Source organism: Nuphar pumila, chromosome 6 (genome assembly GCF_984573655.1).
Source record: "Nuphar pumila chromosome 6, dmNupPumi1.hap1.1, whole genome shotgun sequence".
Taxonomy (NCBI): domain Eukaryota; kingdom Viridiplantae; phylum Streptophyta; class Magnoliopsida; order Nymphaeales; family Nymphaeaceae; genus Nuphar; species Nuphar pumila.
In genome coordinates, this window is record NC_143254.1 from 119109114 (window position 1) to 119127217 (window position 18104).

The window sequence follows — 18104 nt, forward strand, 5'->3', positions numbered from 1 at the left end:
TCATGTTTTGCAGTAATTTAGAACAAAAAGATTTTCTTACATCATTTGGAACAACTGCAACATGTTTGACTGCCCAGCCTATAGAATGAAGCTTTTGGCATAAAGCTGATCCAAGCTTATCCTCCACAGCTCCAAACCTGGAAGAAACAAGAGAATCAAGCGTTGCAAAATGGAAGTGGATAATAGCTAAATTCTTAGACACAGTAATCCATAAAAAGCAAGCATAACTTGGAAAGTAAATTCACCAAATTAGAGAACAGGTAATTAGTAACAAGCAGTGATAAAATGGCTGCATACAAGGTCTAAAAGCCAAGTCACTGCCTAAGCTTGCAGTACCTGGGCCACTAAGCAAATCAGGAGGAATATAAAGAATGGAAAGTTCTTAAAAGAAGAAAAAAATCTGTCAAGGCAGAAAAAACTTGTGGAAACCTTTTCCAGCAAAACTGCAGTCACATAATCACTTTTCACTAACAAATGTAGAGAGAAAGAAAGTTGAAAATTCAAGGTCAAATCACTATTAATGTTAGTGACACCAGACCTCTTACACAATTCCAACATTAAGAAAAAAAACCCACAGGCTCTTCCAAATAGTGCCGGAAAAACTAAAATGAAACTATCAACCATATTATCAGATCCAGGAGATTGTGAAACTAATATGCACATGCACATGAAAAGTAAACTGAATTAACTATTAACCATATTATCAGATCAAGGACACAGCTTGTGGGCTGTGGCACTAATATGTGTATGCATTAAATGAGGTGTACACAATTAAACTACAGTTACACCTACCAAGCTTGTCCCCTATATCACATTTTACAATCCATAAGTTCCTTAGATGTTAATTGTTTTGGGACACTAGTAATCTGTTGAAAGATAACTAAGGGACAGGATTCTAAAGAGATACACCTGTCGAAGAGGAAGTGATGGCCACAATATTTGCTGGCTAGGCCAGGGCCTAGGGGTTAAAACCAAAGAGTATGGAATTTGTAGGCCTAAAGTAAGTATATTGCATTCCTAGCTAAAGTTTGTGAATTATGACCTCAGTAAATAAAATTTACTGGACAAAACCTATGAAACACAAAGTAGGGGCAATCACACCATTCTTGGAAGTAGTTTCTCGAATTAGGCCATTAGATAAAGACATTGGAAAAGATTGATACTGTTAGAGACAATATACAAACATCTTTGTTTTGCATCAGGGAGACTACTTTCTTTCCTTATCCATGACAAACACGTACCTGTACCAAATACAAAACTTGATGGAAGGTTTGGAAACTTGATTGGGCCTATCTCATCAACAGACCTGAAATAGGTTAGTAATAAAAAATTTATGGCCTAATGATCAATTTGTCTGCTGTCCACAATACGTGATTCATTTACTAAAGCAGAAGCTAAAGTTACCAGGGAAATATGTTGGTGTCAGAGAAACAATTAAGTAGTTTCAATGGAAGCTTTCAAAAGAATTGGGAGCTTTATCGAGCATCATCAAATATTGCTCTAGGGATAATCTTGGAGAGTTTTCCCTAGAAAATCCAAGAAATGATTGGTTTTCCTTGGGAAAATCTAGGAACCTTTAAACAGTTCAAAATAAATTGATTTCATAGAGATGAATTTTCTTGAAAATATTATCACAATAGTTTTGCAGTAATTATATTTCAGCAACATTTTCAATTTATCACATTATTTCTTTTTTTTTAAAGAACTTTAAAACTAAACTAATTGATAATATCATAGTGTTTGGTGACAATGATGCATGCATAAGAGCTTAAGAGATACAGGATTCCCAAAGGCTAGTTACATTTCCAGTCAAACTAGATTTTCAAAAGAATATGAATAAATAAAGCCATCCCCAAAGCAATTTATGAAGCAACAACAATTTAATTAAAATAACTAAAAATAATAATTTCATGGATTTGATGTTGAAGCTATTCAAATTGATTTTCTATATAATGCTCAAGGTCTTGTTTGTAATGATGAATAGCATTAGTGATGGGATCCCATCTTTCAATAGACAAGATGAAAAGTAGATCATATTTGAAACCCACATCCCTCAACTAAGATCATTCTTTCGCAGTCACCACTCAAAAGTCATCCAGTTTGAAAGAATTACACCATGCCATTGATGCATATCACAACAAAGGCTAGAGAAGGCTAGTGGCAGACAAATGCATATACATTCTCTCCATCTTATGCCATGTCTTAATTTTTCCCAAAACGCATAAAAGACAACGACAATCAACAATATCAAGTACCTTATGGATACATCTTGGATAAAGTCTTTGTTCAATCATCTCTTCAAAGTATAGCAAGGACATTGCAATGATGTGTTCGTTTCTCAAATGCATGCTAATAGTCATCCCTAATGAGTTCAGCTTGTTCTTTTGTCTACATGCCAATTAAAGTATCTAAATATAGGGCTTCGCGACAAGCCGAGCTAGCTTGGGCTCATCTCAGGCTCAACTCATTTAAGCCTGGCTAAACTCGTCTGAGTAGGTAAATAAGCCGAGCTTGTACAAGAGCTCAAGCTCGTTAGGTATAAATGAGTGAGCTTGATCAAGCATTCAAGCTCAATTAAGCTCAAATAGCCCGATTAGGCTCGGGTCATATGTTACATGCTAGCATTAGGATATGTAGATTTTTTTTTGTGCATACAGCAAAAAAGATGGTCTTATCCAAGTGGGTAAGACGTTGACCTTCTATGTACGAGGTGGTGGGTTTAAATCCCATCCCTTCTGTTAGAATGTGAGTTGTTGATGCAACGAAGAGGAATTGGCTTTGATGCTATTGACGTTGGCTGATGAAGGCACGACCCTCACAGTCGTGCGTGGTGCAGAAAAGAAAGAATGCCCAACGTGAATGATGGGCTTTAGACTTTATTTGATTATCAAAGTCAATGAACAATGAAGCAAATGCAAATGACAAACAATGAAAAGGAATAAAGTAGCACACGGCTGGAAGGATAAACAATTCAGAAAAAAAACAAAGAAAGGTTGTTGATGATGTCTTCAAAATTTCTCTGCCTGTGCACAAAACCCTAGAGGGGTTTTTAAAGACTTTGGCTGGATCTGGGTAGCGGGTCCGGCCCCGGACCCGATGTTGCTCCGGCATGATGTTGGATCTCGAGTTGTCTGACCCGTACTCTCTATGCTTGCCTGGCATTGGTACACAATGGTACCTCCCCTCCATGTCTTGGAACCAGTATGGGAATTGGATCCACTGCTTGGATCCGATTCCCAGAGTGCAAATCCAGTCCCCCACGTGAGTCACGCTTTATGAACTCGGGTCCATCCTGCCCTGCATCAGTTGTATAAGCATATATATATATATATATATGTGTGTGTGTGTGTGTGTGTGTGTGACATGATTGTAATATGTATTACCCTTCAGGGGTATTTTGGTCTTTTGACCAATGTAATCTCTTGTAATAGGTATCGCCCATTAAGGACTTTTTATATTTACTATTGTAATATGTTATATTGTCAAAGGCATTTCTATCCTTGACAATATAACAACAATATAGCTGTTTGGGCTTCCCAACGGCTAGAAATCTAGCTTGTTGGAAGCTCTAACAGCTATATTTTAGGGAGCCTCTCACTCCCCTTTTTGCCTATAAATATGGGGCTTAAACCCTTTGTAAACCTATGCACTTTGTGTGAATTTTAAGTGAAATAAAGATGGGGTTTAAACCCCTTGTAAACCTATGCACTTTGTGTGCATTTTAAGTGAAATAAAGACTTTTTTTATTGTTGTGGGTTCCTCTAAGCCCCTAAGTGGCTATTGTGCTTTTGCCCTTTTTTTGGGTCTCTTATTTGAGGTGTGTGGAGAGCCCTTGATTTCATTACATGGTATAAGAGCTATTATGACCTTGATTGTGGTAAAGCTTGCTCGTGTGGACGTGAGATCATGGATCATATGATCGTAGACTCGTGGTGCCCAAAAGTATTTTGCTTCTATAATTTCTTTCTTCCTCTCTATTTCTCTATCTTTCTCTCTTTCTCTTCTTGTATTTATGGAGGATGAACAATAAGTGGTTGTCACCATACCCGTGAGACTCAATGACACAAACTATGTGACGTGGGCATTCATAATGAAGCACAAGATTTGGGAAAAGTGTCTATGGGGCTTGGTAGATAGATCCGAGAAAGAACCAAAGTTTATGCTCACCAAGAGTGAAAACGGCAAAGAAATTGCACTTCGAGGAGAAGAGATGAATAAAAACATTGTCGACTATGAAAAGAGAAAGAAGGAGTGGAGGATGAGTTATTCCAACATCATGGGATGACTCATTAATAGTGTTGTAATAAAAACATGTAGCTTAGCAAAGATTGAATTTGCTAGTGATGCTTAGAAATATCTCCAAGATATGTATTCTCCAAAGGATGTAGCTCATATATGTAATCTCCAAAAGAAAGAAAGAATAATGACCCAAGGAGATATGAGCATAAGAGAATACTACAATGTTTTTTCTCTTCTTTGGGATATATTATCTCTCTTAGAGCCTACGTGGCATTGTCCACTTGACATATAGCTCCGAGAAAAACAAATCATCTTGGAGCACTTTTATCATTTCATAAATGGGCTTAGGCTCGAATTTGAATGGACAAAATCAGCCCTTCTTCGTAGAGGTGGTGTTTCTTCCTTAGTAGAAACTTTAGAAGAACTAACTATGGAAGAGAATAGATTAAAAAAATCATCTCCTACTAAAGATGAGGAATCAATGCTTGCTATGTCAAAACCCGAAAATGATACCAAGGCATATAGGCTTCCTCACTTTGGAAGAGGCCAAAATGGCTATGGAAGAAGCTCAAATGACTATGAAAGAAATTCAAGTGACCATGAATACAAAAGAGGTGTAAGATAATATGCCACTTTTGCAAAGAGCCAGGTCACATCAAGCCATTTTGTCCAAAAATGAGAAATTAAAATAAAGTGGCCTCTATGGAATCATCAAGTGAAAGAGGTGTTATAGATGAAGGCTCCAAGAATGTTTCATTTGCTCAACTCATGGAAATCCTTCAATCACTAATCAAAGGTCAATCTTCTTCTCTCTCCGAAGCAACCGTATAAACAAGCATGGACCACGATAAGAACTCTTGGATTCTTGATTTTGGTGCTTCTTTCAATATGACTCTTAATAAGTCCATACTATCTAATGTCTCATTAACTCCAATGATTCTTATGTTTCAACCGTTGATGGAATGTCTTTAAAAATTCAAAGCTTGGGTACTTTAAAAAATTCTTCTAAAAATAATCAAAAAAACTATGCCTCAAACATTATAGTAGTACTCAAACTTAACCTAAACATTTTGTCCGTTTCTCAAATTACTGACCATGGATGTAAGGTCACTTTTTTATCTAATGATTGCTTGGTACATAATCTCCAATCCAAAAAAACAGATTGGGCGAGGCCATAGAAGAGAAGACCTCTACTACATGGCCAATTTGGAACTATCAAATGAAAAATTTTGTAATTTTGTTAAAAAGAAAAGTATTGAACATTGACATAAAAGATTAGGACATCCAAGTATGTCAAAAATGTATTTATTCCCTTTTCTTAAAAGTTGTAATGAAAAAGATTTGAGTTGTGAGGGGACCGGCACCGATTATGTTTAAAGGAGGAGTTTTTTATTATGTAATTTTTTTGGATGATTATAGTAAGCACACATGGATTTATTTTCTTAGGCACAAATCTGAAGTATTTGAGTGTTTTCAAAAATTTCATAATTATGTTAAAAATCAATTCAAAACCTCGATCAAGATATTTAGATCTAATTATGGAGGAGAGTTTTTATCAAAAGATTTTAAAAGTTTTCTCAATCAACAAGGAACTACTCATCAAAACTCTTGCCCTTACACCCACAACAAAATGGGTTAATCAAAAGAAAGCATCGACATATTATTGAAACCGCTAGGACTCTTCTAATATTCAAAAATTTTGGGCCGAAGCCGCTCTTACGACGATTTATTTAATTAATAGAATACCTTCTACTATTCTTGAAAATACTTCTCCTATTGAAAATTTATTTAAAATCTCTCGCGATTATTTAAGATTGAATTTTTTTTGTTGTAAATGTTTTGTTCTTTCCAACAAAAACGATAAGCTTTCCACTAAGGCCATTCCTTTTGTTTTCTTAGGCTATGCCGAAAACTAAAAAGGATTTAGGTGTTATGATATTGAGAAAGGCAAACTTTATGTTTCAAGAAATGTAACTTTTCTTGAAAAAGAAAATGGTTTTGGAAAAAATGAGTCTAAGAAACCATGTGAGTACTCATTTTTGTATGATCTAATGCATGAGCATAAAGATGATACTATTAATGAAATAATAATATTGATGTAAATGAAAGTACAGATATTTATGATATGCATGGGAGTAACAATGGTAAAACTCATGATGCACAAGAAGGTGATATGACTATTATTGTACCTCACAATGAACTTCAAACATACTCTCGTCGTATACAAGGTCAACCATCATATGCATTAGAAAGGTATATCCAAAGCCAAGACATTGATCAATTTAGTGTTAGAAGATCTACGAGAATATCCCAAGCACCTAGTAGGTTTGTATCTTATGAGCCTTTTGAACCCCACTATAGAGCTTGTCTTATGGCTATACACTCCTATGTTGAACCCTCCTCCTATAATGTGGCAAAAAATCATCATGAATGGATTGAGCCCAAGAATAATAAATTAGAAGCCCTAGAAAAAGTCAAAAGTTGGGAGATTCAATCATTAAAATCATAGGATGCAGATGGGTCTATAAAATTAAAACCAAAAGTGGTGAAACACTAGAAAGGTACAAAGCTAGACTAGTAGCCAAAGGCTATAATCAAGAATATGGGATAGATTATGAGGAAACCTTTGCCCCAGTAGCTAAGATAACCACAGTTCGAACTCTCATTACCATTGTATCTATTAGAAAATAGCTTATCTTTCAAATAGATGTTAAAAATGTCTTTTTAAATTGAACTATTAATGAAGAAGTCTATATATAACCTCCACTTAGGTTAGGTTTGGCACATGAAAAAGTTATTCGCTTACAAAAGGCTTTATATGGTCTAAAACAAGCTCCTAAGAATATAATGGTTCAACTAGGATTTACATCTTGTTATATTGATATTGCCTTGTTTGCTAAGTCCTTTGATGCAAGTATAGTTATTTTTCTCATCTATGTAGACGATATGATTATCACATAAGGTGATAAATAGGGAGTTAGTTATATCAAGGATGTTTTCAAAAAACACTTTAATACGATAGATCTTGGTTTTCTTCGATATTTTCTTGAGATAGAAGTTGCTTACTCACCCTTAGAGTAATTTTTTGTTTCAAACGAAGTATGCAGTCAAGATAATCGAAAGGTCCAGTCTTACGAATGAAAAGAGAGTGAACACGCCAAAGGTCATCAATGCAAAAATAAAGAAAGATGATGAAGAACCTCTGAAAGATCCAACTCCAAATCGTCAAATGATTGATGCCTTAACTTACCTTTTTATTACTCGTCCTAATATTGCTCATGCTACTAGTCAATTTCAGCATTCTCCTATATGTTAAAAATTCTATCAATCATGGTTTTTTTTTAGCATCTTCATCCTCATAAGATGTTATTGCATATACTGACTCTGATTGGGGAGGAGATATAAATGATCGTCGCTCAACTATTGATTTTTGTATTTTTGTAGGTAATTTCTTGATATCTTAGAGATGCAAGAAACAACAGAAGGTATCCCTATCTTCCACATAAGTTGAATATCGTGCAATAGCCACAATAACTTCTGAATTGGTGTGGTTATGACAGTTACTCGAAGACTTGGGGAGAGTGTTATTAAAAACGTGCCTTGAGGAGCAAAAGGCGTGCCTCAAGGCGCCAACCTGAGGCGTGAGGCGTGGAAAAAAAATGAAGAAGAAGATTTTCTATTGCTTATTGGTTGTTGTTTTGTATTTCAATTATATATTGCTTTATAGGACATTATATTTTTCAATTATATAATTAGTTTTTCAGTTATGTAATCAGTTTCTTAGTTACTTTTATATATTAATCTCATATTTTGTAGTACTTATTTGAGATTTTCTATTTCTTATTGGTTGTTACTTTATCAATAAAGTAATTTTTTATTTATTTATATTTTTAGATATTTTTTATAACTTTTTTAAAGTTTTCAAAAAAAAATTGAGGCTTACGCTTTATGCCTCGAGGCTTATGCCTTGCCTCAGTTTTTGGTGGAGCTGTGAAAATCTCTATAAAAAAAAGATTTTGTGTATAAACACAATGCTAGAAACACGAAGTGTGCACAAAGGCACAAAGGAGAACTCTCACAAGTGCACAAAGGCACGGATACACATGCACAAAAGCATAAAAAATATCAACTTCAATATATTGGGTCCCAAAAGGGGCTTTACAAAAACATAAGAAAAACTAAAAGGGATCACCCCTATTTATAATACCTTGGAGCCATGGGAGGGGGCTCCAACGTGTATTGAGGGTTGTGAAAATCTCTATAAAAAGAGATTTTGTGTATAAACACAATACTAGAAACACAAAGGCATAAAAGGAGAACTCTCACAAGTGCACAAAGGCACGGATACAAATGCACGAACGTAAAAAAAATATCAACTTCAATATCTTGGGTCCCAAAAGGGGGCTTTACAAAAGTGTAAGTTACAAGGGGGTAACACCCCAGATTTATAATACAAGGGAGAGAGGGAATTAGGGAGTGTTGGGCTCCCAATGGCTCTAAATAGAGTTGTTGGGAGTCCAGCAGCTCTCTCTACTTTATGCTTTTTAACTTTGGTCAAAAAAGGATAAAGCCAAATAAGTCCAAAAATAAACTAAAAAAAAAACTAACCTAGTTAAATAAACTAACCTAATCCTAACTAAACTTAAAAGTAAACTAAAACTATGAGATTACATATTAAATTGTGTTACATTATTTAACACCCCACTTCAAACTTAGGGTGACATAACCGAAAGTTTGCCAAGAAGTTAAATCTTGGAGAGCACAGCGCTTTGGTGAAGAAGTCTACTAGTTGGTATTCTGATGTAACATATGGAAGGTTTATGGTTCTTCTTAAGTATTCTTCACGAACATAGTGGCAGTCCATCTCAATGTGCTTTGTGCGCTCATAAAATGCATGATTTTTAGCAATGTAAATTGCATTTTTATTATCACAACATAGTTTTGTGGGCCCTTGAACTTAAATATTCATATCTTCCAGCAAGTTGCGAATTCAAACAATCCCCGTGGTAGTAGATGTCATGGCTCTATATTCGGCTTCTGTGGATGAAAGTGAGACCTTATGTTGTTTCTTGCATCTCCAAGAAATTAAAGATTCCCCTAAAAAAATACAAAAACCAGTGGTGGAGTAATGGTTATTTGGGTCACCTCCCAAATCAGAGTCAGTATAAGCAATTAAATTCAATTCAAAAGAAGAAGATAGAAATACTCCATTGTTTACTGTACCCTTTATATATCTGATGATGCAGAGAATGGCGCTCATATGAACTGTAGTAGGTGCATGTTGAAACTGACTAGCAACATGTACTGCATGAGAAATATCAGGCCTCGTAATACTGAGATACGTTAAAGATCCAACCAGTTGTCGGTAAGGTGTGGGATTTTTTAGGAGAATCCCATCGTCAATCTTCATCTTTAAACCTACTATTTCAGAAGTTTCACAGACCTTGTCATCTGTGATTCCTGATCTGTCAAGAATCTCACAAGCAAGTTTAGTTTGAGACAAAAAATAGCCTCTGTGAGAATAGGTAACCTCAATTCCCAAAAAATATGTCAAAAATCCTAAGTCTGACATTTCAAATCTTGAAGTCAGGATAAATTTAATGCTCTTGATTCCTTTGACATCACCACCTGTTATTAACATATCATCAACATATGACAGTAATATAACAATCTTTGCATCAGATTTCTTAACAAACAATGCACTGTCAGTATAGCATGAAGTAAAACCATTTTCAGTCATTACATTGTTAAACCTATCGTGCCAAGCCTTAGGAGCTTGTTTTAAGCCATAAAGAACATTACGAAGACGAAGAACTTTATTTTTAGGAATTTTCATACCAGGTGGAACATCCATGTAGACTTCTTCATTAAGATCACCATTTAGAAAGACATTTTTGACATCCATTTGGTAAATATCTCATTTTCTAATGGAAACAATGGTGATGAGACATCTGACAGTAACCATACGAGCTACTGGAGCAAATGTCTCTTCATAGTCAATCACGTATTCTTGACTATACCCTTTAGCTACAAGACGAGCATTATACCTCTCAAGAGATCCATCACTCTTGGTTTTGACTTTGAACACCCATCGGCATCCTATGGTTTTCTTTCCAGTGAAAAGCATTTGAAATTCCCAAGTATTGGCTTTTCTAAGCGCTTTGAGTTCATTCTCCATGGCTTCTCTCCATTCAATACATCGTTTGGCATCTTCAAAAATTTTGGGTTCAAAATATGAGTGAATGGCACTTAAGGAAGCCCGATATTTAGGAGAGAAAGAATCAAAAGATATGAATCTAGAAGGAGTTCTTCTAGTTCTCTTGGCTCTTCTAGGGTTTGAATCATGTGAGGAAATAGATTCGCTAGGTTCACTATATTGCTCAATAGCACTTCTAAAGGTTCGTCTATCTCTATGAGTATAAGTGATAGGGTCTCTAGTTATATTTTCTTCTTGAGAGGTAGTAGGGTTAGAGTTATTGTTGATTTCAACCACTTCATTGTCACTGTTATATGTTAATTCATCATCATTGTAGATATCATCATCTTTAGATAAAAGATCAAAGAGAAAGGAATAGTCGACATTTTCTAAATGAGATTCATTCTTTTCAAAACCACTATCATTTTTCAAAAATGTTACATTCCTTGAGACATATAACTTATCATTTTTAGTATCATAACATTGATACCCTTTTTGGGTTTCGGAGTAGCCAAGAAAAGCACAAGGAATGGCTTTAGGTGAGAGTTTATCATTCTTATCTGTAAGGACAAAGCACTTACAACCAAAAACTCTCAATCTATTATAATCGGGTTCTTTTTCATATAGAGTTTCGAAATGAGAGATTTTATCTAAATTTTTGGATGGAAGACGATTAATAAGATAAACTGAAGCAAGAGCCACTTCAGCCCAAAAAAATTTTGGAATACTTTGAGAAATAAGAAGGGTTCTAATGGTTTCAATGATATGCCTATGCTTCCTTTCGGCTAACACATTTTGTTGTGGGGTCTTAGGACACGATCTTTGATGAACAATATCAGAGTCTTCAAAATATTTCTTAAATTCATTGGAAAGATATTCGCCTCCGGAATCGGTCCTAAAAATCTTTAAATTACTATTAAATTGATTCTTAATTATCATATGATATGATTTAAAACATGAAAACACTTTGTGCTTATGTTTAAGGAAATATATCCAACAATATTGAGAAAAATCATCCACAAAAATCACATAATAGGCAAAGCCTCCCTTGGATATGACGGGTGTCGGTCCCCAAACATCCGAATGAACAATTTCAAAAGGTTTTCTGGTAAACATAGATCTTTGTTCAAAAGGCATACTTCTCATTTTTCCAGGAATACAATCATTACAAGAGAGAGTACTTTTACAAAGATTTTTAATAAAACGCAAATAGGATAACTTGGTGATGTTGGGATGACCAAGTCTTTTGTGCCAAACAGTTATGTCTTTATGTTGGGCCACATTACAAAAAGGGGTTTTAGGGATTTGGAGAAAATCCACATAGTACAAGTCTCCCTTCCTAGAGCCTTCCCCAATCAACTTCCCGAACCGGTGATCTGTATTAAACACTTATTAGATGAAAATTGAATGTCACATCCAAGGTCCGAGAGTTGAGAGACGGAAAGTAAGTTCAAATTCAATTTAGGTATAAATCTAATTTTAGGAATAAAGAAATTTTGAGTTTCAAAGTTTCTAATCCTCTTAATTTCAAGAGTTAATCCCCTTAATTTCAAGAGAAGTGTCATCCGCGGTTGAAACAAAGATGGTGACAAACTTTTAGAATATTCGGAAAGAGATGAGATGTTTGGAGACATATGAAAAGATGCACCCAAATCTAAAAGCCAAGAAGTTTTACCTGGAGGAAAAAGAGTGGATACGGTGACACCGGAAATAGCTTCCTTAAGAAGAGGTTGAAGAGCTGCCATAATTTGATTTAGAGAGAGAGCTTCACTTGTAGATTTCTCTTTTTGTGGTTGAGATGCGGTTGCCATTGCAAATAGTTTCTTCCATTTAAGACAAACCGGTTTGATGTGATCGGGTTCCTTGCAAAAGTGACACACAATTTTGCTATTATCCCTTCTTCCGCCTTGACCACCATTTTATCCTTGATTTTGGTTTTTAAAGTGAGGAGGTTTATATGTCCTCAAGTTGTTGTCGGGCCTAGACACGGCATTAGCTCCATCACATTCATCTTGATTTGTGGGCATTACAAAAACACTTGGATTTTGCTTGCTAATGCCCATACGAGTTTTCTCTCCACTTAACTTGGTAATAACATCTTCAATGGAAGGAGATGTGAAAGAAGATAGAAGAGATGACCGAATTTGTTCAAATTTGGGTCAAAGTCCATTTAAGAAGTTAAAGAAGTCCAAGTTCAAATTTTGCTTGCTAATGCCCATACGAGTTTCCTCTAATTGCTTGTATCTAAGTTCAATAGCTTCGCCACTCCACTTGAGTTGAAGCATGGCAAGCTCATCCCAAATAGAGGATAATTCGACAAAGTACTCACGAATAGACATCTCATTTTGTTGTAGGGTCAAGGCCCTCTTTTGAAGATAGTACTTGTGAGATAAGTCTCGTGAAGTATACATCTTCCCAAGATAATGCCAAGCTTCAGAGGCTTTCTTAAATTTGATGATGTTGGCATTGATCTTGGTTTCAACGTATGAGAAGATCCAAGATAGGATCTTGAAGTTTCTCATTTCTCATTCCTCATGTTTCTTTGAATATTCTTCAAGAACCTTTTGTCTTTCTTCTCCTTCAAGAATTTTGATTTATCCTCTTTCAACCATCGTAATTTTTTGTTCGGGTTCCGTTATGCAACATTGAACATATCCCCAAAGCCCCTTTCCTTTAATATGAGCTTCCATATTTTCGGCCCATACATGATAATTGGAACCATTGAGCTTAAAGCCAAGAGAGAAATGAGAGTCTTTTTCACCCATTAGAGAGATAAGATGAAGAAGAAAAGTGTGTATCACAAAGAGATTTTAACTCTTGTAGTAATCTTCTAAAATATTTGATGAAGAGAAGTCTTCACGCCAATCTCGAAAAAATTGAAGGCATGCGTTTTGATGCACTCGATATTGTGAAGAATCACAATATTTTCCTTTCCAAGCAACCTTGCTTTGATACCATGTGAAAATCTCTATAAAAAGAGATTTTGTGTATAAACACAATACTAGAAACACGAAGTGTGCACAAAGGCATAAAAGAAGAACTCTCACAAGTGCACAAAGGCACGGATACAAATGCACAAACGTAAAAAAAATATCAACTTCAATATCTTGGGTCCCAAAAGGGGGCTTTACAAAAGTGTAAGTTAAAGGGGGTAACACCCCATATTTATAATACAAGGGAGAGAGGGAATGAGGGAGTGTTGGGCTCCCAACGGCTCTAAATAGAGTTGTTGGGAGTCCAACAGCTTTCTCTACTTTATGTTTTTTTACTTTGGTCAAAAAAGCATAAAGCCAAATAAGTCCAAAAATAAACTAAAAAAGAAAAAAAAAACTAACCTAGTTAAATAAACTAACCTAATCCTAACTAAACTTGAAAGTAAACTAAAACTATGAGATTACATATTAAATTATGTTACATTATTTAACAAGGGCCCCCCATGTCACATCAAATCAAAAGTAAAAAAAATAAAAAAGTAAAAAAGAAAAATACAACAAAAGAAAAAGAAAATGAAAAAGAAAGGTACAATCATATTCTCAAGTGAGAATATGTGTAAAATATTGTGAATTTACATAAATACCCTTGTCGAGTTTGAGATATATATTTATATATATACTTAGATAGATACACACACACACACATATATATATATATATATAAGAGGGACTACATTTTAACAAGAGCGTCTCGCTACGCCTCAACGCTTTTCACAACACTGCTTGGGGGCGTTCATATATGCACCCTTAAGATTATTTTGTGATAACAAGAGCGTCGTCTATATTGCAAGCAATCATACATTTCATGAGCGAACGAAGCATATTGAAATGGATTGTCATTATGTCCATAAATGTAATATCTCATAAATTTTCCATATTTTTAAGCTCAAAAATATAATTGTAATTAAATATTTATATTTAATTTGTTAAAAATGCTTAAAGTCATTAAATATGGATGACGTCAATGAGGGTCAAGACCTGGGTCAAGGGCCCATTGAAGATATTTAAATATGATAAGTAAAACATGTGAAATTTATTTATTTTAACCTTTAAATTCGAGTGAAACTCAGGTTAAAATTAGGTTTAATTCAAGCAAATTTCAGGAGTGAAATGGATCTAGGACCGTAGTTAGATCCGTTATGGAACGTAAATCTCATAGGAGATCTATTTTATCGAATTCGGATATGGGTTGGTTTAGAAAAATGCGTTTTCAAATTTGACTGGCTTTTATTTTGGGTCTTTTTCATTTTGGATTGGAGTTGACCCGCTCCATTTACATTTGGGTTGACAACAATATGGATTTGGACCTAGTCCAGGATCCATATTTACTAGTGTCTTATATGGGCTAAGATCGAAATGGATATGGATTTGAATCATGGGTCTAACCCGGACCCATAATCCATCCATAACTTATTTAAAACAAAAGGAAATTTAAAACTTTAACATATATATAGTAGTTATGAAAGGGTGGAGTTCTACCTTTGGTAGAACTCTACCCCATATAGCATACTCTAGTAGAAGTTAGGATAGGGTAGAGTTCTATCTTGACCAATTTTATCTAGAAGGGCGGGGGGCTTTCCTATACAAAGTCTCTCAAGTATGGGCTCCTCTCTTTTTTTGATAGAAAAGGGTTTAGCATATAACGACCCCAACTCATGCCCCTTAAGAAGTGCGGGTTTTTTTTTTTTAAACCATCGCGGAAAACTTCACAGGGACCCGGGGCCCTTACAGTTTCAATTTCAGTTGGATAACCACACACTACAACAACTTACATTTATTATCCATAACCAAACAAACCAAACTCTTTATTAATGAATCAATAAGAGTCTCATACTCAAGTCAAAAGTGAAGTAACAACTGCGGGAAATAAAAAGAACTAAAAGAAACAAAACTAGAGTCACTATGTCCGTAAGTGAAGCAGTCTGAAGCAAGTGTGACCCCTGTATCCCCTCAGTAGCGAGTCGACTTCACTGATCACATGTGTCTGCGAAAAACCAATAAAGTAGGGTGTCAGAATCCGAAGAATCCTGCGTACAGGTCCCTCTAGTGAATCAACTAAGAATAAAGAACATAAATAAGATCCATGTAATATTTTAGAGGGATGTCTTTATAACCAATTCATAAGGCGATTAACCATTCATGCAAAAAAGGAAATAAACATTAAGCATGAGTAAACATTAACTCAGCAACATGGATCACAATTTAAGCAATAAGAACATTTAACATGCATTAAGGGACAACATCATGCATTCATCAACGGATAACAACTAAAGGGACAAGTAAATATGCATGATCTAATGAATAGTAGGAATATGCATGATTATGTGCAATGCATAAGCCCTTTACTATCTTTCATTTAATTTTTTTTTCTCTTTCCATATGTATGCCCTATTAAATGCACATAATTTAAGTTCCTTTTTTTAATTATTGTTGCCCGCGGATATACCAAACGGGTAAAGATCCCTGAGGTCAAGTAGGGTTCTCAGGGTAACTTAGCACACAAATTGTATTTTATACTAGGTTCCAAACTTAGTCATCGACTGATATCAGGAAACAGCACCATCCATCGGAACATTGAAAAACAGCATCCATTGGCGCCACTTTCTTGGTACCAAAACAATCACAGTTGTGACTAACACACCACCCCCAGGTAAAGTAGCGGACACTCTCTAAAATCGTGGTCAGGAGAAGGAACCTCAATATCGGGTTCAGGGGATAAAATAAAGCATACGGAATTTTTGTATCCTCACAGTCTCCTTAAGACCGAAACTCTAAGATCCTCATTCTTCAGATGAGAGATCTCAGAACATATATTACATTGTTCTTATTCATTATCTTTTTATTAAGAGCCAATTATTGAGTTTTGCAATTCAGCATGCAAAAGCAAGGCAAAAAGCTCGCATCTACCCCTGCGAGAACCATCACGAAACTCCAGCTCGTGGAAACACATCGAACAGTGCAATATAGTGCAATAAAATTTTATTTGCAAATCAACATGCAAAATTAATAACATACGCTTGCAAATCAGCATGTGCAGCTCTTCACGGTCTACCACCCGTGGCAACAATAGAACAATACAATTAAAACCATAGTATAAATGGGATTTTTGCGATGCATTTAAACAATCAAAGAAAAAGCAAACCAAGGCTCAAGGCTCTCCAGGCCTGTGATGATTCATTTAGACCATCGATGCATCGTATGCAAAAATCATAACTTGCAATGTATGCAATAAGGTCAATATGCTTTGTTCACCATTCATGTGCATGTGCCTTTTACGAAATCCTTCCACATACATGCATTCACTCATGAAACATCTCAATTGGGTCAGTGAACAACTCATGCATTTATGTACATGTGAGACACACAATCAATTCACGTATGCACACACATTTGAAACAAACTTCATATAGTATGATGCTTAAGCACGTCACAACAAGTCTAAGCGTTTAGAAAAACTTTCAAATTTCGACATGTCTCAAGAACCAAAATACATGCACACCACGCATTCTGGGAATCTATATGCGCATTCAAAAATGTAACCATGTATCATGGGTATGCCACAAAATATTCATGAGCATGCTTTTGTTCAAGTCAGATGCATACTAAGTCAAATGAGTACTTTTATTCATGAACCAGTTCATACTTAAAATATGTGAACACGCACGCCATGAGGTACGTGCCACAATACATAAATTCAATATATACACAATAGGGTGTCTTTAATTGTAAAACAAAGAAACAGGTAGAGTTGACAAATTATAATGAATAATTAACCACTGACTGCAACCATGACTACAATCCTAAACTGTTATATTCAGGTGCTGGAATTTGTTTGTCATCTCAAGTACAACACTAAACAGAAACTCATAGCGCTTATTGATTACAATCGGTTGTAAGTATATAAGGTTTACCCGAATAATTGGCAGCACATACGTCATATGTTCAGATTCAAGAATTAAGGTCTAACATGCATGTCATGCATTATGTTAGGTGATGTTCTAAAGAACCTACCCAACCCAGACAAAATGCACAGTTATGCTACCACTCGAATGTAATTTCCACTATGCATAACCGATCCAGAGTAGTGTCGTAGATTACTTCCAGTCATCAAGGGTATTTAAAATTCTGGATTCAGTGCTCAAATAGACTTGTACATGTTGCCATAGAGATTAGGATTTCATTAATCACTATATATTTTATACCTGCTCTAATAAGCCACACTAGATAGGTACTATTACCATACCATGAGCATGTAATAATCTGAGGATTTAAATGAATTCAGAACATATGTGATTTCCAGCGGGGTTGTCAATCAGCTCCTACAAAGGGTCTAGATATCAAGGTTTCAAAACATAGGTTTTATATTCATTAGCAGGAGTTAAAAATTTACAACACGACTTTACATGTTAATAACTAAAACACACCACTCAGATTATCTATCTATTTTCCTGCCCAATTACCCAACTCAGTAGACAAGAAAAGAAACTCCCAAAGCTGAGCCTGTACAGCAGGTGTTTTCAATAACCTCTGCATACAAGGATCAAAAACCCATTTACAAACTAACAAAAAGTTTGCATTTATTTTTTATATCTGATCGCAAGAGTGTACCATTCAGTATGTCTGTGATTCATCTTAATTGTTTCCCACAGAGTTCATTAACCCCAGAACATATATAT

The 18104-nt window shown here is 35.3% G+C and overlaps 1 protein-coding gene across 4 annotated transcripts in view; it reads right to left on the bottom strand.

Moving 5' to 3' along the window:
- LOC149835910 (bifunctional cytosolic FAD synthase/FAD diphosphatase-like) overlaps positions 1-18104 on the bottom strand; it is a 103985-nt gene that overhangs the window by 74250 nt on the left and 11631 nt on the right. For all 4 annotated transcript variants that reach the window (XM_090008846.1, XM_090008847.1, XM_090008845.1 and 1 more), the window contains exon 9: positions 41-137. In XM_090008846.1, coding sequence (XP_089864972.1) covers positions 41-137 — 97 coding nt within the window. The remainder of the gene's footprint in view (positions 1-40; positions 138-18104) is intronic.